The 25,644-nt window shown below is 39.3% G+C and overlaps 1 protein-coding gene across 1 annotated transcript; it reads left to right on the top strand.

Moving 5' to 3' along the window:
• The first annotated feature begins 8,282 nt into the window (after positions 1–8,282).
• On the top strand, positions 8,283–24,018 carry LMO4 (LIM domain only 4). Its single transcript, XM_034779193.1, has 5 exons — positions 8,283–8,869; positions 11,270–11,508; positions 18,475–18,571; positions 18,923–19,078; positions 23,264–24,018. Exons 2-5 carry the CDS (start codon positions 11,273–11,275, stop codon positions 23,270–23,272), a joined length of 498 nt encoding a protein of 165 aa, XP_034635084.1. The 5' UTR covers positions 8,283–8,869; positions 11,270–11,272; the 3' UTR covers positions 23,273–24,018.
• Positions 24,019–25,644: the final 1,626 nt, after the last annotated feature.

Here is a 25,644-nt window from a genome sequence, read left to right as displayed (position 1 = left end):
TAGAAATAAAGCAATTGTACCAGAATGGTGTCACAGGATCCATGGCACCTGCTTTAAAAATAATCTTTTGGTGTTGTCTTCATGGTTACTTTCAAAAAATGCTTTACCATGGCTGTAGCATTTATCTAGCAGCAGGAAACCATTATCCAATAACAACATTCTATTCCATTAACATTAGATCTTAATTGTAAGATTGTTTATAAGACTGTTAGAAGCTACAGAATTATAATAAAATGACAGCGTTGTTGTTATGAAATGTTCAGTCAAATTCTCAAGAACAATTTAGGGAAAAGAGGGATATTTTTTAAAAATAAACAATGCAATATTTTATATGCAGGAAAGATTCATATATACTAGACATGTAATAAATGCAATTGGAGAAATAACCATTAAGGAGTTAACTTGAAATAAGTTGAGTCTAATAAACCATCTCTGTGATGTATGATACATCTAAAAATTGAATAGAGAGCTTAAGAACTTGTGCAATTTTTCCAGAAAGCAATGTTGCGATAAATAAAATAGAGAAATCATAATAATGAAAACATATTTGTCTAATACAGGGGTAGGCAACCTACGGCACGCATGCCAGAGGCGGCAAGTGAGCTGATTTTCAGTGGCACTTACACTGCCCGGGTCCTGACCACCGGTCCGGGGGGCTCTGCATTTTCATTTAATTTTAAATGAAGCTTCTTAAACATTCTAAAAATCTTATTTACTTTACATACCACAAGAGTTTAGTTATATATTATAGACTTATAGAAAGAGACCTTCTAAAAACGTTAAAATGTATTACTGGCAAGCAAAACCTTAAATTAGAGTGAATAAATGAAGACTCGGCACACCACTTCTCAAAGGTTGCCGACTCCTGGTCTAATAGAATCCACCATAAGAAAAAAGTGAACAGGGTAAATGTTGCAAACTTGAGATATGATGAACGTAGCCACAGAATGAAAGAATTGTTGGTCATTATTATTTTATATCCAGTTAAGGGAACTTAAAATAACAATTGTGTTATAACTAATTGGATATGATGTACAATTTCTGTGAAAGACAAGTAACCATGCTGCTCAATTTCTTTATTTTTGTAACCCTCTCTCTCTTCCCATGATGTGCTGCCCCTTATATTAAAACACAACTTGAAATTGAGCCGGAAATCATACTTTGTACATTTTAGCTTATATTGAGTTCCAAACTTTGTCTGATTTCTTAGGAATAAGACCTAGAGTCACAGTCTCATCATAAATGATCATCAGGAGGACATTGGAAGCATTCAAACATATTAGCTGAAAATGATTACTCACAGAAATATTACAACATACAACAAAATCCACTGGAACCTTGGGTCTTGGACTCCCTTTGAAGGTCTATTTTTTGGAGGGGTGGGGTGGGAATGGCTCAAGTCAAATATTCCTCCATATGTTTAAGATAGCTCAAACAGGCCATCAATAAGTGTCCTATATACTGATAGGTAAGAAATCCATTGTGGACCTCCTCCTATAAATTAGAGTGTTTTCTAGAAGTTATCAAAACTTCACCACAGTGTCATTCCCTGACTGAGTTGCTAACAGGCAGATATTTTAATAATAGTCTAGGATTTATTATTGGACAATACTGATAAGAAGGAATTTCAATGCTACCTCAATGTTATTTATTTAGATAGACACCATCAAAAAGTAACAAGTATGAGTGAACTTTCCTTTGAGTACAATTTCTATTTATTTTTTATTATTTTAAACAAAGCAAGAGTTATTTTTATTTTTCCTATGTAACAAATTATTTCCAGGATAGTGTTGTTTAATAACTTCCCTCTGGGCATATTTTCTGAAATCATACCAAACTACATTGCGAAACAACAGAAATCAAAATCCAAAGTATCCTTAGGATGTATTCCAACATTTGGAGTGTGGGTGGGGGAACCTGGCTTTTGACTAATGAGATTTTTAAAATGGCTACAGAAAATATTGTCATCTTGGAGTAGAGAACATTTAATATATTTTCAGTGATTTCTTATGGGGGAGGCGGAGAGAATCAACAGACTTGTTTCCTCTCCTGGAATGTTTTGAAGCTGGAATGAAGTGCTAGTGATTTATCAAAAACAATTGTATTATAAAACATGATTTATTTTCAGAAGTATAAATGATGGGATTATAAACGTACCCCTGCATTTAGCAAACACATTTCAGTCAATTAAATTAGCCACTCTTATTTTTTTAAAAAAATCCCTTATCTGGTTATTCTTTTTATTCTGTAAATATAAAGTACTTCATAGTCAGAGTCTGTCTATCTTTCAGGTATTTAGACAGCCCTGACTTGTGCTCTTCATCTTTCTAATATAGGCATTTATTATAATGGGGGTCTGGTGAATAGAGTTAATGTTTTCACCAGTTTTCTTTGAGAGTCTTTAGGTAAAACAACATTGTTTTTCTTCAAAAGTAAATTCAGTATACATTTATATTAAAATTATTTTATAATTAAGTTTTTCTTTTTAAAGATGACATTTGAGTGATAGGAGTGTCCTCTAACCAGTTTCATATTTATGAATAAAAAATTGCTATCACAATGAGCGATCACAAAAATTAACTGTAAACACATTTTATAATTATATAAATTACCTGACCTAACTTGCAAAGAAGTGTCTTGTTTTATTACAATCCAATAAAATTGCTCATTTTCAATCCATTTTAAGTTTTCAGTTGTAAGGTAATGTGGTGTAGTTAACTTATTATTAAATATGTGTATTCTGGTAGCTTCAAAGGACCTATAATTTTAAATATAATAGAATTTCAAACTCTGATTATATCTACTTAGTCAGACTCTGTTAACAGAACTCTCCACTTTACTGGAGGTGATGATGGCATAGTAATTCTTTAACTAGTCTTGTGTGCATTTCTATTTGGTTAGGCCCAGATCCTTAAAGAAATTTAGGGGCTTAATTCACATTGATTTGTGTTGCCTGATTCATGAGTATTTACTTTTACATACTGTGCAGTAGCTTCAAAGGGTTCTGCCTCTGAATCAGGCACAATAGTAAAGTTGTCAGTAGAATGAGGAGCACACGAGAAACAATCTATCATGTATTATTTGATTAGTAATGTTATAAACTTTATTAGCAAAACAAACAAGATCACAAACACTGTAATACAGCAAAGGAGACAGAGCCAATACAAAATGGCCAGCACTTGCATACTCACATCATCCCTTTCCGGGAACCCCCGGCATATGTGAGACCATCTGTGTGTGGTCATCAGGCTAGTGTGTTCCACTGCCCTTAAGCTGGGTAACATCCTTTACAAGTGGTACACTAACACCCGCCATACCTTGTGCACATTCAATGATGTTTTCAACATTTTCTTTCCTTATACCACACCTTGATAATATTGGGGTCCCCATCTTTCATAGTCAATTAATCACTTACACATTATACACATTAACATTTACGTCAGTTAATTGCCATAGTACACCTGCAGTTAGTACATGTAAGTTTCAGTTAAGATCAACATCCTTTTAAACTTTCCCTAAGATTCCAAAGGAATACTTTTTTGGTACCTCATTTCACCTTTTCTCATTATGTACCACTTTTGTTTACTGTAATACTTATCTTGTGACTTAAGGTCAAATTAATTGGTTAAAAATAACTAACTTAGTAACTACCTACATCATTACTACCATTTTATATCCAGGCCTTATTTATGCTAAATGAATTGTCATACAGGCCTGAGGCCTGTAGGCCCTTGAGTTATAACCTTATAATGCCTATTTATTAATTTATAAATGGCTTTTACATATATGGCTGGCTACCATTTCAATATATTTGAGGATCTGGGCTTAGTGCAAGTAACTACAAATAATTTTATTCCTGGCAATGTCATTTTAAAGGCATATGCTTTATCAAATTAGCTGGCTTTACGTCTTCCTAAAGTGACTCCATTATATATATATTTGTGCAATTTGTATTATTTGACTTTTGTACTAAGCTGTGGATCCAATGATGGTGATATGAGAGCCATATCTTGTAAACTCTTACCTATATGAATAGTCCTCACTGATTGATTTCCATAGGATTCTCTACTCTTGTGGGTAATGTTACTCATGTGACTAAGGATTTGAAGAACAAAGCATTTTCTAAAAATAGTTCAACTTGCTATTTAGAGCAGATAGCATGGGCTAGTGGGTAGAGGAAGGTGCTGGAAGTTGTATGGACTTTCTTTTCAGCTCTGTTGGACTCTTTTCTGGTCTTTTGCTCTCTCTCCTATCAGTAGAAATTGGACAGTAATACCAACCCTACTAGGCTTACTTCAGTAAGGTTTTAAAATTCTTTGAGATCCTAGAATGGAAGGGGCTATATTAATGCAAAGTAGTAGTATTTAAAAATAGCAAATGGCAGTTATTTTCACTGCAGCCTTCAGAGTCAGGGGATTGAAGGGTTTGCTTTAAGGGTTGGGTTGCTTGTCCAAGCGGTACAGATTGGAAGAGACAGAGAATAGCAGGGGTACAACAAGGAGGATCTCTCCATGAAGTGGCCACCTCAGTAGTTCAGGAACCTAGGGGAAAAAGAAATAAGACAGCTGAATGTCCACAGGATTCTGCAAAGGTGAGAGACAGAAGAGAGGCTCATTCCATGGAATGGAGAGGAACTCTACTCCCTGGATTCTGCACTCTCTGGACACTATCTCATGGGCATGGAAGTAATTTCAACCTTAATTTCACTTTTCTCAGCCATTCAGGTAGCAGCTTTCTTCCAAGCCACTTTAGGAGTCTCTCTCCCTGACTCTTAAAATGCCATGTTATCAGCAGCCAGGTTTTTCTTCTGTGTTGTGTATATTATGTATTCAGTCACAATTAAGAGTCTTCTAGGGAGAATCTTGACAGGTGAATTGAAACCTTGTGGACTCAACTCACCTGAAGTCAATGGTCACATTTATGCCCACTGTTGAAAACTACCAGTTACACAGAACTATATTAACTTACCATAGAAACACCTCAGCTAATAACGGAGTATGTTGAACTGACTAATCACATTGTGACACACAATGAAAAATACAGCAACAAAGGTGACAGTTCAGCAACAGCAGATGCTGCAGAAAAGAAAAATTAGAATATTATTATGCAAAATGCTCTTAGTTAAGGTGCTTTTTAATTAATCACAATTGGTGAAAATATTATAGAAAATGCAGAGTTAAATATATTGTAACAGGTGTTTAGGAAGCATCTTTAAAACCCTAACTGGTCTAGAACTTGGCAGCTTGGGAAAGTGTCTCTCACTTTATAAAATACCATTACGTTTAAGACTGGTAAACTCATCAGGGTCATTAACAGAGCTTTCTTGGTTCAAACAAACAAAAAACCTTTCCCTATGAGAAACCCTCCTTATGGGTCCACCAGAGTCGGAATTTGGTGTAACCCTCAGGACCTACAGATTTAGATAATTAAGATTTTGATTTATTTTAGTTTTGGTTCTGTTGTATTGCTGTTAGCCAGTCAGAGCATGGGCAAATGGCAATTGTTGATATCTGTTATGTACCTTGTCACTTTAAGTTTTAAATTGTACCAGAACCCAAATGACAAATATATAGTTGGAGAGAATATATGTGTATATACGTGGAGATATCTAGGTGATAAACTGCACAGACATGATAAAGAAATGTATCCCTCATTTTTAACCACAACCCTTGTCTGCTTCCGACTAAGGTTCCTATCCTTCAATGAGCTCCCAGTCAAGTGTTGTATGTATGCTGTGAAAATGCAGTGAAAGATTCTCTACATTTAAATTGTACCTCTGATTTTTAAGTATAATATTTAATGGTTATGTCATCAAAATATAACTTTATATCTATGTCATCCACAACTGTTTTCCTATAGATTTTTTTTTTTTTTATCTAAACATTTTCCTATCTAAATTCTAACTTCTTTTTGGTCCAATTAAGGCCAAGATGCAGAAATAAAGGATACCTATAGGTGGCGCTGTGGTTAAAGTACACCTGGATTTTGATTACAGTGACGTTTACTTTTTGCTCTTTCAAAGAGAGAACGCAGTTTTCATATTAGTACAAATACACCATCTGCAAATAAATATCCCCATCTAAAATCTTCTCACAAACATACGTATCAGAGGGGTAGCTGTGTTAGTCTGAATCTGTAAAAAGCAACAGAGGGTCCTGTCAAGTATCAGGGGGTAGCCGTGTTAGTCTGTATCTACAAAAACAACAAAGAGTCTGGTGGCACCTTTAAGACTAAAGAAGTATTGGAGCATAAGCTTTCGTGGGTGAATGCCCACTTCATCAGAAAGCTTCACCCACGAAAGCTTATGCTCCAATACTTCTGTTAGTCTTAAAGGTGCCACAGGACCCTCTGTTGCTTTTCACAAACATACGTGACTGTATCACTTCTAAATTAGTTTTACAGAAACAGCTCTAAGATTTTGTATTGCCCTGGGCACTGTCACACACTGTGGCATCATCACTAAACATTTTACTGCCTAAAGCAACCAATTGCTCCACCTGATGAGGTAGGCCTTGGACACTTATGACTAAATGTTAATTTCATTCTAGTGTTGGGATATTTTTAAAAGGTACCTTACATATTGCCACTAATTGTGCCTTATTAAAAACCTGGATTTAACTCTGACCAACATAAATCTGGTGTTCTAACTTTAATTATTGTTGTTTACATCAAATCCTAAAAGAGAAATTTGAGATTATAAACTTTTTATGCTAAATAAATGAATCCTATATATCTGATTATTTATCTCTCTCTTTTAGCTGTGTTTAGCTCTGTAAAGCATATTGCCATGCACTGTGTGAGACTACACTTGGACCACAGCTCAGAGAGCCAGGAAGCGATAAGAGACTAAACCTGAAAAAAGTTACCCCTAGACTCCCATTACTTGCAGGGATTACTGTTTGCACGAATAGAACCCCCAAAGTTGTGTTGTATTATATGTCAGTGATATTCAACCTTTTTTCATTTGTGGACCCCTAAAAAAACAAAAAATTGAATGGAGGTGTGGACCCCCATTGGAAATCTTAGACATAGCGTGCAGACCCTCAGTGGTCCGCAGGCCACTGATTGAAAACCACTGTTATATTTAAAGCTTCTTTCATAACTAATTTTTAGTTGCAGTGTCTGTCCCCCCCATATTTGCCTGTGTTGTGTGCTACGCTGGGGACTTGAGAACTGTGCAATTAATATTTAATTTTTCCACTATGTATAGCTACTGAATATTAGTTCCTCTAATTGGCTTTCATACTGTTTGGGTTTCTTTTTTAGAGTAGCAGTAGTACCTTTCAAGTGGCACACTGTGCAGTTAACTGCCAGCCAAGTGTAGAACATATTCCCCCTTTAAACCTTTATGAAGTATTAATAATACTGTCTTATATAGTGGCACTCATTTTTAAATAGAACTTCCCATTGATTTCAGTAGGGAGTACTTAAAAATCAATGGCTTGATATGGTCTATCCCACTGGCAGAATTAGAGAGCCACTTTACTCGCAACTCCCCTTCCCGTCTTTTCCTTATCAAAGGGTCAAATTCTGGCCTCCGATACACACCTTTCATGGGGAGCTGTGTGTATAGAATACGGCCCCAAGTGCCTGCTCTAATTTCTGAACAAAAGTATCCGGATAAACTAGATTAGGACTTGATCCTGCAGCCCTTGATGCCAAAGGAAGCAGAATTCTCTCTTTAGTGATTATGTGTACCCTAGCCCCCTCCGCTTCACTTAAAGGAGACGAGTAATATTACCCAGCCATGTAAAGTGCTTAGGTAGAAGAGCTCTAAATATAACCCCATGCAAGAGGAAAGCCCAACAGTTGGCGTGTGGGCATTTGCTGTACAGACGATAAAAGGGCTGATAAAGGGCAGGTAGGAGACACTTAAAGAGGACCCACTGCAACCTGTTCCCAGGGGGGTCGCTATGCGATCAAAAATGATTCTCTCAAGTTCCTGAAGGGCCGCGGGGGGGAGGAAGGGGCAGTAATATTATGAGCCTCCCCCCAGAGCCGGCAGCACAGTCAGCGAGGGCAGGGGACGCTCAGCCCCCCACCTCCCCCGTGACGCTGATCAGCAGCACCAAGCACAGCCTCTCCTCACTCCCTAGCCAAGCCAGGCTGCTGCTTCCCACCTGATTCCCTCCTTCCTCTCCCTGCCCCTTCCCTTCCCTCCCCCCCGCGCCTTCGCTCATTCCTTTGTCTTGGCGGGGATTGGCAGGTTTTATTATTCCGCCTGAACAAGCGGGGGGCGGATTGGCTGCGCGCGGCTGACGGTGGGAGCAGAGCCGGGATGTAGTTGGGATTTTGCTCTGTCAGTAACACATGTGGATGGGCGGCGGAAAGAGACGCGCACGGACAGGGGGCCTCCCTGCGAGTCCTGCCAGCGCCGCCGCCACGGAACCCCAGCGGTAGCAGCAGCGGCTCCTCGCCCCGGCCCCTCTCCCGCTGCCCGTGCGCGGGGCTCCGAGGCGCTTTCCCGAGCGGCGGGAGGTTGGTTCTCTGCTGCAGGAGGCTCCGGACCCGGCCAAGGAGGGTGGAGGTTGAGGGCGGGGGGAGCGATACAAAGTGAAGCCACATTGCCAAACTTACCCAGCGATTGCAGCGGCGCCCTGCGCCTACAGCCCAGCGGCCGGGACTGAGCGCCGCGGCTCCCCTCCAGGAAGCGGGGGCTGGAGGGAGGACTCTGCCGCACGTCTCTCGTCTGTATTTTGCTAGCCGGGCTGCACTGACGGGCGTGGGGGGACTCTGCCGGCGGACGCGAGCCCCAGCCAGCGAGCATTGTGTTGGTTCTTTGCAAGAAAACCGCCTGCCCCCCGACACACCACCCTATAAACCAGAGCGACGCTGCTCCCCGACCTCTTGCAATATAGAGGGGAAACAGGTAAGGAGGCTCTTTTTTGCCTGCGCCCTTTGTTCTTTGGCGCTCCCCCCCCCCCCCCCCCCATCGTCTCGGATTTCGAGTAAACTCAATCGGTCGCCTTAGATAAGGAGGGTGCCTGTAAACTCTGGGGGAGCCGAGCAGCAGCGGGGCCGGACGCACTGTAGCTGTCTCTGCTTACAAAAGGCTCCTTTGCTGCTGCTCTGGGCTGCTTTTCCCTCTTCCCGGCGGCTAAAGGAAAAGGGCTTTGCCTGGCTCAGTGGTGAACTGAGGGAAAGAGGAGGGTGTAAGGACCCGCCACCCGCTCTCTTTGTAGTAAACACTATTTTGAAACAGTGGCAGGAAAGATCAAAGTGAGCTCCCTAATTCTCTCCTTTCCAATTCCCTGCCTCTCGCCCCCCCGTCTTTTGTTTCAATCCAGGAGAAATCCGGCGAATCACCTAATTAAAACCAAGACATGAATTAAGCATCCATTTTTTTTAAACTACAAATTGCCAGCTCTGCGCTTGTCCCTCCCTTGGTCTCCATTAAAAAACACCAGAGACATTGTTAAAAGGGGGGTTATTTTGCCTCTAGCTGCCAGCTCTGCTTTCTATTTCACTGACTCTATCCCAGGACCTAAATTGCTTGGCTATGTAATTACTAGAGTAAGCCTATTTAAGTTAAAAGCTTCCCCCCCCCCACTCTAAATGAAACTTGATGAGGGCCCGTCCTTAGTTATCAGGGGAGTCACTTTCTGGTCAGTCCTCTTGATTCATCTCTTTTAGATTTAATCAGCATTAAGGTATTGCTTGTCCTTAAGAGCTTTAGCTTAATGGGGTTACTGGATGCCTTTCTCAGTGTAACGTTTCCTTTCTTAAAATACAGTATATATTTACTGCTCAACAAGACTGGGGAAAGGCAGCTTGGAGTCTTAGGTTTTTAAGAGATCTGAAGTGATTTAAAACGTTAAAAAAGGTTTAAAGTCTCAAAGCAGGAAATGTAGCTTCGCTTAGGTTATGGATAGAAACTGTTAACAAAAGGCAATTCCTTGAGCAAATGCATCAGAAATCAATTTACATAAAGGTATATGATGCATTCAGATAAATGCAATGCTAATGGCTTTTAGAGTGGTTCTCTTTTCAAAGTCTCAGGGTTTTTGTTACAGCTTAATTGGTGCAGTTCTTCTGGTTTATTGTGCGGTCACTGGACAGAAGTTCAGGAACTCTTTCTGGGGAAATGTGTGCTTAAAATCGGCCTATTTAAGGAATGTAAGTTCTGACTCCCTGTAGCCAAGTTGGGCCAGTGGGTAGGAAAAGTTCGCCCTCCCTCCTTTGGAGGTATCAGTCTGAATGGCTTTAGCAGATAGCCAGATGCCTCGATATGAGCACATACGGTTTACAAAGGACAAAGACAAAACATGCTGCTTAATTGGCAGTAAATAACTTGATCTGTTTATACTATAAATGACTAGTGGAACACTAGGAGCTTATTGGACTCTGGATTGGAGGCAACAAATTAATCGGTTTAGAATAAGCTTTATGAATTGATTCCTATGTTATCTCCCAGTTGTCCCGCTTGTAAAAAGCATTTATTAGAAAGTGAAAAAAGCACTTTAGCAGTTTTGGAGGCAGCCATGATCCAGCCTGAGTGTGGTGCACTTGAATGTTCTGGTCTATTGTATTATCAGTAAACTTTTTTTTTTTTTCTTTTTTGGCGTAACAAAGGTTTAGCATTTAAATTGCTGATCAAGGGCAGATTAGCGAGACAAAAGTGGAGTGTTTGTACAGGAGTTCTAAAGTTCAATTATCTTTTATTCAGGCTAGTGTCTTAAAAAAACCAGAGAAAACACTCCACTGATCTTCTAAATAAAAACGAGATCTGGGACAATCATGGAGCCGGCATTATAATGGCTTGGAGATTTGAAAAACCAGTTTCACAACTTTTCACGCTGCCCATATCTCTCCTTTAGCACAAAACCCCTGAACTGTTCCCAACTTGTGAACTGCAGCTGCATTTCCCAGAGCTCTGCCTGCGCATGGAACATGGCTTCAGCAGGGCTGCGGGCCAATTTGCTGTTCGCTCCACTCTCCCTTTTTCATGTCAATCGTGCCGGACCCCTGGCACTCCAGGTGGGGTACGAAGTTCGGTGCATGTTGCCCAGTGTGCACGTGTATTTTGGGGTGCACCAGAGCCTCGTTTGACAGCAGTAAAGCTCAGGCCACCGGTGACAAGTTGGGAGGCAGGCAGGCTCGTGGATCCAGAACAAAGCCCCAGACAAGTAACGGAGTGTGCTTTTGCACCATCCCTCCTTCTGTTGCCCCCCACTTCCCTCTACCGCACCGGGAAGGGCATGGACACGATTCATGGCTTGGAGTTAACCACCTCCCCCCCCCCCTCCCCCTTTCTCTTCTTCTTACACAGACCATGGTGAACCCGGGCAGCAGCTCGCAACCTCCCCCGGTTACTGCTGGCTCCCTCTCGTGGAAAAGATGCGCAGGCTGCGGGGGGAAGATCGCGGATCGCTTCTTGCTCTACGCCATGGACAGCTACTGGCACAGCCGATGCCTGAAGTGCTCCTGCTGCCAGGCTCAGCTGGGGGACATCGGCACCTCCTGTTACACCAAGAGCGGTATGATCCTGTGCAGAAACGACTACATCAGGTGAGAGAGAGAGGAGGCTGCACAGCAAGGGGCGGGGAGGAGCAACTCTGTACCTGCACGCAGGATAGCGGAGGAGAGGTCAGGCCAGTTCCTGCAATCAGAGACACAGATTGGTCAGTCCTTGACTTCGCGGGGAAGGAGGATTAAAACCTCGAATAATTCTGGCTCTTTCTCCAGCCACAGTTTGGGCTGCCCAGCAAAGAAAAGAGATTGGAGGGCCTGTAATTTTGAAGTGCTTGTCAGCACAAAACAAGTCCTAACTAAAAATAAACAGCAATCAGAAAGGCTAAATTAATCTGCTTTGTTGTAGTGGTGAAGTGTGAATCTCTAAACGGTAAATGTTAAAATCCTGGGTTTGAATAAGGCTGCAGTAGAGGTGCTAAATAATGAAATGCCTGCCTTTTAGTATCTGATTAATTATGATATTTACATAAGCACCTTTAAACTCCTTTGAGTGGAAACAGAATGACTCATTCTCTGTTCTCTTTGTAAAAGAGCTGATTAACCATCAGTTGGAGGGCCAGAGATTCTACTTATAGCCAAAAAAAACAGTGGTAATGTTTGTCTTCACATTGTTAGAGAGAGGCTTTGAACCCACATTTCTCTAACTTTCAATATAGAAAAAGCTGGGAGAATCTAAGGGAAGCGATTTCCTTTGTTTTAAATAGTTCACATGCCTCAGATTTGGGGGATGGCTGGGGAACTAAACCCCATTAATCTTATATCCGTTGAAGTACAGTATCCTGTCCAACAAGTTTAATTGCAATGAATGGAAAAAATTCAGGAGGTCAGGTTCCTATAGGATCTTCTCAGGTGAACTCAAGCTCCTTAAACTCATTAATTTAAAAGGAGGCATTTTGAAGGATTACACATTTAATTTGAGTAAATGCTTTGATAGACTGATGCACATGAATGCTTTAAGGAGCAGTTCTATTTCAATATCCAGTAATTAAAAAACAAAAAGCCAAGTCCCTACATTCTGGCATAAGAGAAATTCCTAGTTAAGACACTTGTTTTGTTTAAATGCTTTTGACTTTTCATTTACTGTAAATGTCAAGAGTTACTCCAGGTTTATCTTTCAGTAAAAGTTGAAAAGTTTTCCTCCCCCATGTGTAAATCATTTGGCTATAAATATTCCAAGTTTGTTTCTAATGAAACACTTACCTTGTACTCCAAATTGTGAGAGATCTGGATGTAGCACTGTACTGCATTTGTGGGAATACTTTTCTTGGAGACCTCATTAAGTTAAAATAATGGGGTAAAAGGATGCTTATTTATTCTGATAATGAAACCTCTGTCCTATTATAGGCCTGCATCCTCATTCTGCTAAATAGAAGAAATACAGCTATAGATGTTTGAGGGATTAATTTAACTTTTTTTTTTTTTTTTTGTAAGTAAATGTTAGGAAATCAGCACATGCAGGTTTATAATGGTGCTTTCTGGTCCTCTTCCGAACCAACAGCATAAGCCTGGCAGAACTGTAATTAGAGCAGAACGGTGTTAAGAAAAGAGGTTTGTTTGAAGTGGAAAAATTGACACTACTATTCAGATGCACTGAATGGTACAGATTCATCTCTCAACCAAGGCCATCAAACAAACCTTCACTTCTGATTACTACTAATTAAAAAGAGAAGATGCATCCCCTGTATCCCCCAAGGCAAGTTCAGGCATGCTTATTGGAATCTCCTCCAATTTTGTGTGGCCGTAATTTAATACCCACTATTTTAATATAGGCGATTATGAATAATATGTTTTTATCGGGTGAGGGTTTTGAATTGATCTCCTTGTTCTATTGCCTGGTTCCTCTCTGGATCTGTGTAATTTGATTTACCAAAGGAACACCTCTCAATTGAAAGGGGCTCCCTGAAACTTGAACTGGATAGTGTATGCAAGGATGGTTCAGAAAGTCTTGCATTAGGCTAGAAGACTTCGTTGCTAAAAATCATGATCCTTGTTTGCCTGGGCTTCACAGCCGTCTTCCACGTGGGACCGCAACTGCTCGCTGGTGTAACTAACTCCTCTTCCTCTCCCTACCTTTCAGTGTTGAATCGATGCCGCTAGATTGGCAGCGTTCTGCAAGTGTCTGTTTCTGTGGGGCCCTCTCTCCAATTGCTGTGGAGGGAGCTTGCAACCACTCCCTTATCTGAGGCCAAATCCATAGGCACAATTCTTAATTGGAGCCACAGGGGAAAATTAGACATGAATCACAATGAAAAGAGGATTGATCAGCCCAGCAGCCGCCACGTGAAAGGGGCTGGCTGCTCCCAACCCGGAGCAGGGACCACAGACCGATTTATTAAGGGGCTTTTAAACTGTCTGACGTGAGGGGCTGTGGTTTTCGAAAACAGCCCTCTACAGATCTAAGAGCTGCAACAGCAGCTTTCGCTGAAGGCCGGCCTGCCTGGAAAGGGGCTGGGGAGGTGGGAATGCAGCCCCACCCCCCATGTGCAGGGAGGGGAGTGCGCAGCCCTCCCCACCTTAAGATTCCAGATAAAGCAGCAGCGTGGCAGTGAATCCGCACAATTAAAAGCTTTAATTAGTGTCTCCTCCATTTTCTCTTCGTTCTGATAGGTTTTATCTAATGAGATCTGGTCCCTGGCTTAGATCTCCTCGGAATGACGTGTCCGAAATGAATGAGAGCCGCGTCGCAAACAAAACATTTAATTAACAAAATTGGCCTCTAACGTGGGGGAAGGGGGGGGGGGAAGAAGGATTAACCAGGCTCTTCTTAAAGGGGCAGCGCCTGCATATCCTCCCCTGCCCCAACGTCTCATGCAGTGCGCCCCTCCTTTCGCCCTCACTCGAGGGCTGTGGGGAATGGGTGACTTGTCTCTCTCCCAGCTAGGCGAGGAAGGGACACAAGGATCAAAGCAGAGAAAGGGGAGCCTGTCCGCGAGGACTCTCACAACGTGTTGCACCCCCCATTCCTTTCCCTGGCTGCATGAATCCCCGCAGCTCATCCGTTCAGACAAGTTCACCAGGCCGGGTTTGCAAGAGGAGTTGAAGGAAACCTGCCCGGCCGCCACGGGGCCACCCCTTCAATGTGGAGCTGCGCGCTGACATGCCGGGGCAGGCGCTTGAGCCCAGTTCCAGGGGCGGGGGAGGAGAGCGCGCTCCTCCTTGCCATTCACGTGGCTGGCCGCAGCCGCAGTCTGCCGTGCGGGTTATGGAGGGGAGGGGAGGGAGCCGCCAGGCAACGAGTTCATTTCCCTGGTAATCAACAGCAAGCTGCTATATTCAGGGAATGCTGTCCCTTTAATTGAACAGGCTAGGTAATTAAATGGCACTTTTCCAATAGGACGTGCTAGGTAAATCTAATAGTTGGTTATTTAATATCACTTTGAAGTCTGCCCACTCAAGCACAATGACAGCACAGGAGCATGTGAACTATTAGCTAGGAGGAAAAAAAAAAACAGGATCTCAAAAATTAATTAAATCGCATGCAATTTAGGGGGAACGTTTATCTTGATTTGTCATAACAGAATTAATTCAAGGCCTCCAATTCACTTGGGGGCAGATCTGTTACTCTGAATTAACCAAGCGTAATTTGGCTGATTTCTTCTCTCCTCTCCCTCCCCCCTTCTCTAATGCAGCACTTGCCATTATGCACAGCCCCCCTTTAAGTATCAATAGCTTCTGGTGCTTTTAAGGTGCTCAGCCTCCAGTTATTCTGAAGTACCTTTAATGGACTTGGCTCTAGGCACAATTTCTGTGTTGCCTTTCTTTGTTACATTTAACATAGCTGGTGCAGAACATAGGGAATCTGCTGGAAAACCAGTCGCTTATGGATCAGTAGTTTTGGAGGTGCCTTTGTCAGATAAGGCTTGGATATTGTGGGTTCTAATGTGTGCCTTGCTGTGTAGAAAAAAGGAATGATAGCACTCAGGTCTGCCTGTCTCTACAGTTTTGGAAACAACTCCTGGAATCTATTAACATTTTTTTAGTATACTTGAGTAGCACTTCTATTGATAACATTGGATTTTGGGTAGTAAGATGTAGAACTGGACTGAACAGGTTTCCTGCTGCCCCCAGGCTCCCTCTTGTCAAAGTTCTGATAACCAGTTGGGGGCTATGTAGGAATTACGTGGTAGTTAATTTAAGGTAGGTTGGTATAATGCTGTAAGTGAAAAAGGAAGGTTCTTCTACATATAAGGAACCTCTTGATGTTTGTGATTGATTGCCTTGCCCAAATGTTGAAATATTTAACGACCTCCTTGGACTGAGGACCCAAAGAGAAAACTGAAACCAATTCTGTCATTGCAATTAAAGAGTCCCCTGGCTTTAATTAGCTTGACCTGGGGTATCTCTCCCCATTGCTGGAGTTAAAGAGAAAAGAGCCCATTAAAGTCCAGTCCGAGACCGATAGCTACTTAATTGAGTACCTAAAGCCTCGAGCCTTTTAAATCAAACACTGTTCTGGATGGTCCCCTGGTTAGATAATTAGCTTTCCAGCCTTGCAGAAACCATGTAAAAACAACTTTTCGATAAAAGGACAGTTACAATAGTGGACTTGGTTCTTGGTAAAAAGGAATGACTTCTCTAAAGATATAAACCTCTTTTCTGTTAAAGCTGCTACAAAATAAGAAAACTCATATCAATGGCAAAGACAACATAAGCTACATTCTCTTGTTAAATAATAGACCAAGCACTGGATAGATTTAGTAATAATGTTCTAACTTTGCAAGTAATTTTTATGAATCTCTGTAAATCTTATGATTTCAGCTGTGATACTTTGAAATGTTGAATTGTTCTAGAAATATGGTTGGGAAAGAGTAAGATGTGTGAAAAGCTGCTGGATTACAGTTTGACTACATTGATTATTAAAATTCACTTTGACAGACAGTCAAGATGTACAACTGATTTTATTCAGGGGGAATTGTATAATAAATGAATACTTAATGAAGAAAAGTGGCACAAAGATCAGTATTTTAAAAGCTGTATTTTTAATGGTATGGTACAATTGTATGGGGTTATGAAAGACATTATGCTTGTGCATATATACTCCCCAGGAGAAATGACACATTCAGCTGTAAGATTCTGCCTTTCATTCCCCCCCCCCCCCAATAATACCTTTGACAAACTTGGACCCAAAAATACAAATTAGGGTTTTATTTTAGTAATGTGGTAAAACGGTCCCATTTCTGCCTTTAAACTACTTCCCATACCCCTCTTCTTCATCCTAATTTCATTGATAGTAACAATAAAAGATGGAAAGCTCTGGGAGCAATCTCAGTAGTTTTCGTAAATGCTGCCAAGTGGGTCTGGTTTAGATGATACCATAATAAAGGCCCCATAGGTTCGAGGCAGTGCGGTCCTTTGGCAGGAGGTCCTGACAGTGTATTAGTTCAGCTTTCCCTTTGTAACCATTCTGATTCTGCAAGAACGTGTCAATGTGTCGTGGATCTCAGACTAATTAGTTTTGAAATGGAGTTTTGATTGAACTCTTCAAATCGATGCTGCTGCAAAATTTGTTTCTCGGGCTTCCTATTAAAAGCCATCTTAAGGGGCAGTTTTACTACTCTCCCTGTCGTTCAGTCGATACATTTAATAACAACTTACAGGCTATTTTCAATAAAGTGGCGACAGCAAATTAGTAGTTTGAACATGACAAGCCTCCTCTGCAACCCCAGATTCTGAAAATTCAAAGCAATTATTTTTATACGGAGGCATGCTGCAATCATTCAGATTACGGGTATTCTGTAGTAACACATCTCCTCAGTTGACACAAACAGAATTTTATGACTTTATTTGGACAGGAAGGAAATGCAAATATTAATATTTATTATGACACCAATACGTTAATTTGTAAATCCTATTACTCTGTTTTTACATCATGTAGGAAAGTGGGTCTGTGACCCTGCCAACTAGTTCAGATTCCCTTTTCACTATGAAACGATTTTGGTCCTTTTTTCTCTTATAAATATTTGTGGATATTAAAAGGAGAATACCAAAAACAAATAAAGCTTTTCTAATTCTAGCTAACCTGTCCTGTGAAAGTGGAAGCTCAATATTCATTTATGTATTGTATCTTGACTCAGTGTGTTGTGCCTTTAAATGGATTTGAAGAATTATGTATATATTTTTCTTCACTACTCTTCTGCCTAACACACACACTTCCCCCTCCCTTCCCCCCAACCCCATGGCAGATGTTGTGGTCTCATTTGATTGCATAGGAAAACTGCAGTGATACAGCAAACACCCAGAGAGATATGATGACAAATGGGTCCAGATCCCGGTAAATTACTTTCTGCTCAAATCGAAATTTCATTCAGTTTGTTGCTAGCAGAGATGAAGTAATCTAAATTGTGGACTCAGGAGCAGATAGAGGGAAGTTGGAGCAAGCATTTCATTATCAAGAGAGAGAGAGAGAAGGTTAGGATGAAAGAGATGAGCAGAGGCAAATCTAAAGTGTTGACACCATGATTGAAAAGGTTAACCCATACACATTATATATCAACCTGGATAGCAGAGAGTTTCTAATGGAAACTCTGCACTGATGGAGGTTTACTGGAGTTTCAATACACTGAGCATGATGTCTTCTTAGATATACAATCAAATCCTCTTAACCCTTTTGATGACTCATATCTCAAGATATGATTAAAGTACAAAAGAGTTCTTCATATAATTTCAAGGACACAATGCATTTAAACTCCAGTCATGAATTGTATCTTTTTTTTTTATGATGAACCAGTAATCTGATAAAATGTGTGTAGTACAGAATTGTTTTGTATTTGCTAGAGGTGCTAGTCAATATTTTTGATTAAATTCTGTGCATCCCTGTCTGTGAGGTAAGGTGAAGCTTCCGGTTATACAGAAATGCATCTTGCACATTACAGTATGCAAACAAGTTGGAAAATTGGGATCAGAAGTCTAAAATAGTTATATAATATCTTGTCATGTTGATGCACAAAAACAATATTAAGAGCCTCTTGTATATTAAATCATTCATGATCACCCTTATTTCAGGTTATTTGGAAATAGTGGTGCTTGCAGCGCTTGTGGACAGTCAATTCCTGCTAGTGAGCTGGTCATGAGGGCACAAGGCAATGTCTATCATCTTAAGGTAGGTCCCTTCTCCTGTCTGTTGACTTTGTTAATAGCACTGCTTCGCTCTGTGGTTCTTATATGGTATAACGTCTACATCTTTCATATATTCATAAATGTGCAGGGCAATAATTACTAATAAGAGTGTGTGTTATAAAACTTCCCATGGTGCATAGCGTTGTCCTCTAATAATCAGTAACACAACTCAAATGTAGTTTAACAGCAGGTAAGACAAATGCTATATTTGGTGATACTAGAAACTAAGTAGCTTCAGACCTCATGCTTTACTGATGGTCTCTCAAGAATAACATTTAAACCTGCAGCATTTTTAATTTGTGCCAGTTTCATTTGCTGTGTCTTTCCTTTTCAGTGTTTTACATGCTCTACCTGCCGGAATCGCCTGGTCCCAGGAGACCGGTTTCACTACATCAATGGCAGTTTATTTTGTGAACATGATAGACCTACAGCTCTCATCAATGGCCATTTGAATTCACTTCAGAGCAATCCACTACTGCCAGACCAGAAGGTGAATACTCAGCAATTACTAATAAGCTTTATTAGAGTTACATTAAGATCAATTTCTTTTCAACCTAATAGTGGACACTATTCCTCCACTCCCACCCACCCTGAAGGAGCCTTTCAATAACTGAATTTAGTTATAGGACTTTGGAGGAAATATAAACCCTTAAATATGAAAGTTGTATTAATTGAGTTCAGTTTATTCAGATCTGTATAGCTATTGAGTTAGTAATGTATAATGGAATGTGGGGAGCAACCCCTAATATAAACTCTCTTGAAGAGAAGCATTTCATTTTAAAATGTTGAGATTAAGGATTGCAAGGGAGCAGGTTACTGTGGGAGGAAAATTAGATCCTTTTAATTATGGTAATAAATGTCTTATGAAGAAAAGGTTCCTGAATTAATAGAAACTAGGGCACATACCATCTCAGACTAACATTACACTTAGTATGTTTCCTAAACTAATATTCTAAAAGGTGGTATCCTTAGAAAAGTAGTCTGATTTTATGACATGTAAAACATTCAAAGTTTTATTCTCTCATCACTCCATAACACTAACATCTCCAGTAGAGATTGTGTATCCCTGTGCTTGACAGCTCTTGGTCCATAGTTGTAAGTAAATTATGAGAATACACATTATGTAGTAGCAGAGGGAAAAATTTGTATCAACAGTTGTCCTGTACCTCTAGAACTGGATAGTTTTAGATCTATTTTAATCTCCTTAATAAGTCCTATAGCTATGCAAGTGAGTGCATTTTGATAACTGCTGTGCCTAATTTGTAACAATTACTGTCAACCTTCAGTTAAGAGACTGTTCATTCCACACTGGTCCAGAAAAGAGTGAATGTATGACTCTTGCACATAATTTTATTCACCTCATATTTCATACTGATTATGTATTGATGACATTGATTCATTTACTCTTTACAGCGCCACTTGCATGGATATTAAATCTTATTGACCACAGATGAATTTTAATTTCAGATTGGTGATAGATTTTTCCATCAGCTCTGATAGTATATTTGACTTTTTCATCATTAACCCAGGCAATCACACAGCACTGAGTTATTGCACTGAAACAAAAAGTGCACACTTCAGTTGGTAATTCTTTATAGATTTACAATAGGAACTTCATTAATGTCTGTAAGGATCACACAAAATAACATTTATCTGCAAACAGGAATTCAGAAGATTAAAAAATAGCTAGGGAAAATGCTAGGCTTCTTATGTATTCTGTAACATACAAAAGAAGAATTTTAAATGACTTCTTTCTTTAGTGGGTAAATTTGTACAGGAAAACATGAACTGGTTTCTAATTTTGACCAGTTTTGTGTTGCATTGCTACATTACTATAGGCTTGTTTGTCTTTTACTCTGCACAAATGTACTGAATAATTTTAAGTATATTTCCAGTCTCTTAGAAAGTGAACTGTAATTACATCAAAATATGAACACTTATTTACTTAATTTGTCAATCAGAGTAACTGGATTGAATACTGAGTCTTAATTACTTGTTCTGCATAACTATTTAGGAGTGATGAAGAATATGAGGTCTGTTCAAGGAAGTACAAATGCATGTAAAGATTCATAGATCTATACTACTGTGTATTTTAATGAAACAAATCTATAATACAGACTAGCTAGCAATGAAACTGTTAAATGAACAGTTGAAGAGAACCTATTTCAAAATATAGGTAAAACCATTCATCTTTATATATAGTAGTAAAAAGTTTGCCATTCTGAGAAAAGAAGTGCTTTATCCACTTGCCTTGCATGGATGTAAAGTTTATTGCAACTTCAAATGGGTGTCTAAATAGACACTTAGTTTTATCAGTGTCTTGCTATGCTTTTAGCAAAAGAAAAATGATTTAGTTACAATAATACCAGTAGACACAGTGAGGAAAAGAGAAGTAAAACTGGCTTGTGTAGCTTGCAAAATTGCAGCTATCCTACTAGGAGCTAAATGCGGAGGAAGCATTTAATAAGAACAGGGCCTCATTATCACTATCATTGGCTATTAACTGCATTGCTACAGTATATGATGAGGCAGACAGAGGTGTTAAGGAGAAAATTGGAGAGAGAAATCTCACAATTAGTATATCTTATGAATAATTTCTTCATACCCACTTTCACAGGGGGAATTGGGGAGTAATGTGAACTTTGAAAACTGAAATATGTCAGGAAATGAGCTGGGGTCTGTCTGATTTCTAGTCTTGGAAACTAAAGAGGAAGGTGCCAAAAAAGCAATGTTTTACACATTTTAAAGAAACAATATAAGAATGTACATATTAAAAGTACTTTCCAGAAAGCGATGTTATGGGGCTACTGAATAAAAACATACTTCCAATTTGACAGCATTAGCTGAAATAGATACGATACCCAGTATTAAACGTTACAGACCAATCAGTCTTTAGGGAAAGAGCAAAAAACCTGAAGATTATGAGCAAAGCAGAATATGGCACAGCTATTCATAGCTAACTAGCTATTAGGAGGCTGAGGAGAGTTTAATGTGTGAGGTTCTTGGTACTGTGACTTTTTTGTTTTGCTCACCTATGAAGCCACATTTGACAGCTATGGAGTAAACTTTCTACAGTCTTAGTCAATATGGTTCCCAAATGGAATGCTAGAGTTTATACTAGTGATTGGCACAAGTCTGAGTTAAATAGCCTAATTCTACTTAAAAGGTTGCTTTTCACATAAAAAGTACATGCAGTGATATGGACTCTTCCTGCCTTTCACCTTCATAAGCTATGTTCAAAGGCTTTTAGCTATAACTTTTCATTGTTTGTTGTGTGTTTTGAAAAAAATAAATTCAAGTATTTAAACTATGTGCTATTTAGAAGCACAATGCAAAGCCCTAGAGTGCCAGGACGTAACGTCCTGGGTGCCACATTATTTAAAGGAGGGGGTGCTGTACACTGCAGAGAACATTTTAGAGTCTGCACCTAATTCACTATTTCTGGCAGTCATAGTATTTTTTTTTTTTTTTACTAGTTCTTGCTTGTTACAGCACTTCCATTTCCCCAAAAGTGGTGTAAGTTTTCCACCCATGGACAATGTTCGGAATGTTCACTTATCTTCAGCTCCTAAACTTTTAAATAAAGTATGAGTTAGATTACATCTTGCTATTTTATTTCTTGGAAAAGATTTTTTTTAAATCTTCGTTTACATATCACTCAACAATTCCCTTGTAGTTGCATAATTAGTGTTGTCTGTGTCCATAGTAGAGGATATTTGATGCTCATTTATTAAATATGCTTGCTGGCTGCTCCCTAATCTTTGTTCTGGACAGACAAATTACCTTTCTCACACTGAGCTTCGGCTCTGGGGAATTAAACCTCCAAGCCTCCTCCACTTTAATTAGCTTGAAAGTGGGGGGTTGCAGTTACTACTAGACCTCAGGCTTTTAGTAACTTAAAGGGTGAAAAGAACTTCCTGGGAAGCTCGAAATGTCATTTAAAAACCATAAAAATCTAATATATATTATTTCATTTTGGTAATTGCCAACAGATTGTATTTGAAGACTTTGGATGATCATTTGTACTTTATCCATGAAAGTTAGATTTCTCTGGAGCTAGGCACTTTTAATTATCACAATTCAGTAACACATCAGTGTGGAAGACCATGTTTGACTTCATATATTAAAATGTTTATGTAACATTAACTAACATAGCAGATGAGGAATTTTAAAAGGGCGGAAGAGGAGGGGGAAAATCCCCAAATATCTATATTTAGCTCTTGTGCTATGCAGCATATTAACCAAAGCTGCCTTGGGAGGATATTGGCTGTATTTCTTATTTGCTTCGCACAGTATTTCTTCCAATTATAAGATCATATTACTAGCTTCTTCAAAGGCCAGGCATACCATTTCATTTCTTTCAATAGGGGCCCAGAAAAACACCTTTTTTCACTGTATGGTTTCCTACCTGAACCTTTCTGAAAGTACACTTATTGTTACTGTCTCTTCAAGTTAAAAACTGCAGGAAATGTTTATTTTAGTTCTTCAGAGTTTTAACATTAGTGGCATGAATGAGTAGTGTAGAAAGCCTTAATCAAGTCACAGTTGGAAAATGATCTAATAAAAAAGAGATTAGTGAATAAAGAGAAGACACAAGCAGTTTATGTTGGAGTTTCATATCTCAATTTTAGTTTATTAGCTAAGATTCCCATTATTTTTTTATTATTTCTTACAGGTCTGCTAAAAGGTCAGAGTAATGCAGAATGCGTGCCTTCATCTCAAATTTTGTTCATCACAGATGGATCCCATGTCTCCAGTAGACAAGTCACCTTTGTAGCTAGCATCAATGCCAGCTCCATGCCATTGCACCTTCTTTATTCTTGATTGCCCTTCCTACATTTATTGGTGTATTAAAATGACTGAATATGAACATTAAGGACTCCATGAACCTGGGCTAATGGGAGACTGTAGAGAAAATGAAAAAAGATCCACCGGAGGACATCTTGGGGGGCGGGGGTGGGGAAAATGTCTAAGGAAGCTAATTAAAAGCAGCATTCTAATCTGCTTTCTACCCTCGTTAACAATTAGCAGGGCACTGGCCAGAGTTTGTACCCAGTGTTTTACCTTAACAACATTCTATTTGCTCTTTGTATATTTAAGTGTTGTAAGGAAATGTGTTTCAATCAAACTGAACATGAGATAAAGGAAAGATGTGGCTTTTGTGATACTCTATCACAAACACTTTTATTGTATCTCTGTAAAATACAATGTATGTATGCATGTAAGTGTTTTTGTCCTACTGTTGCTACTTCCCATGGCGCAAAAAAAAAAAAAAAAAAAAAAAAAAGACAGGCTCATAGCAGCTACTGTGTAGAAATTTTCACCTACTTCTAATTTGCTGAATGAAGAAAAATCTTTTATTTGTGATATTTTCAGAGACATTTGCTCTAGTATGGTGTATTTAAATAATAAAAACTTAAAACAAAAACATTTAATTGACTTTGGGTTTTAAAAGCTTTGCTTTGTTATACCACATTCTAAACTTTATGTAGCAGTTGCTTTAATTGTAAATTACTTTTAAATCTAGTTTTCTTCTTGCAGTTTTATGCCAATAAGGAATATGTCAAACTACTTAACCATGTCACTTTTGGCAGATGTACAGAGCAATGCTCCAAAACCTTTTTGTTCAGAATATTAATTCTGATAACAGCAAGCATATCATTACAGTTCAGCCATGTTGCAATGAATCTTGGTATGTACAAAAGTAACCACGGTCTTCCTTCAGAAGGGAACATTATATTTATAAAAATGTTACAGGAAAAACTCACAACAAAGGGGTATGTGTTCTCTGACACAATTCTTGAATTGGGTAGTCCTATAAGGGGGTATAGTAGTACCTCTGAATCTTGGCTATAGGAGAATAAATCACACTGAACCGTGGTGGTCTTGAGGGAAGAAAATGCCCTTTCCTGGCCTGTTTGGCACTAACATGGTCTTAAATGTGATTTGTTCTTGACTTCCCCCCCCCCCCCCCCCAAGTTTGAAGGAGAAGTAGGATTTCACCTAGTTTTTTCTTGAAATGCTTATTGGACAACTATAGGGCATTCAGAAAAAACATCCCATGCTCTTGTTAGATGTGGAAAAAATATATTATGAACCTATGGACATATGCTGTATGCCTTTATACCGGGCAACAATGTAAAGTAGGCCTGGGAGATGCCTCTGCTGCATTGCAACATTGTTAAACATTAGCAAAAGTCACTACTTTTATCATAGGCTAACAAGCATGAAGTATATAACACTTCTATTCACATTTTTAATTGTGCTTTTAAAAAGCTATTTATTCATCTTCCCTGGTTACAGAGCAGCCATGACACATTAAGTGTTTCTGGTGTTGCTGATGGGAGACGTAACCTAAAGTCCAGCTTTTTGTGTATCTAAACAACCAACAGCAAGCTTCTCTTCACATCCTACTTCTTGGAACTTCTCTATAGCCAAAGTCCACTGAATTTCTGCTTTTAACACTTCAGTGCTTGGAAAAATAAGACATTTCTTTCGGGGAGGAGAGACTGGTTTACCATATGCTGTCAGGCACAAAAGACAAATGTGTGAGTGCATTAAGTGTGTGGTATTAAAAATTCTCTTATGGATAGTTTTCAGGGCTTTATTTTTTAAAAATATAATTACAGATTTTCAAAATGCTTCTAAGCTTTTTTGATCCAGCATTAAATCTTTAGGTAGAGTCCTGCAAATTGTGCTGCTTTAATTTCTTTGCAAAGATGCTTTGAGACATACGAATATAGAATTCAAGTATTAGTGAGACTGTAGACATTTTATATTCTATCAATATAAGCACTCATGGTGGAGTATTTAAACCTAACACGTACAGCTTTTTAATTGTCCAATAACCTAGAAGTGCTAAGAAGATGGTTAATAACTTTTAGTAAGTAATGTAGTATGGCATTTAGTGATGTAGAGGTTGAAGTTCGTTAAAGGCTTTAAATAAACTATTATATGACTGGTTTGTAAAGCACAGCTACCTATTTAATAGCAAGCTTTAAAAGCATTTCGTAAGTTGCAGACCTATAAGATTACAAATGTCACTCATGTTAGCAT

This window comes from Trachemys scripta, chromosome 8 (assembly GCF_013100865.1).
Source record: "Trachemys scripta elegans isolate TJP31775 chromosome 8, CAS_Tse_1.0, whole genome shotgun sequence".
NCBI classification, from domain to species: domain Eukaryota; kingdom Metazoa; phylum Chordata; order Testudines; family Emydidae; genus Trachemys; species Trachemys scripta.
Note: the sequence above shows the minus strand (reverse complement) of the source record. Positions and strands in the feature narration are given on the sequence as shown.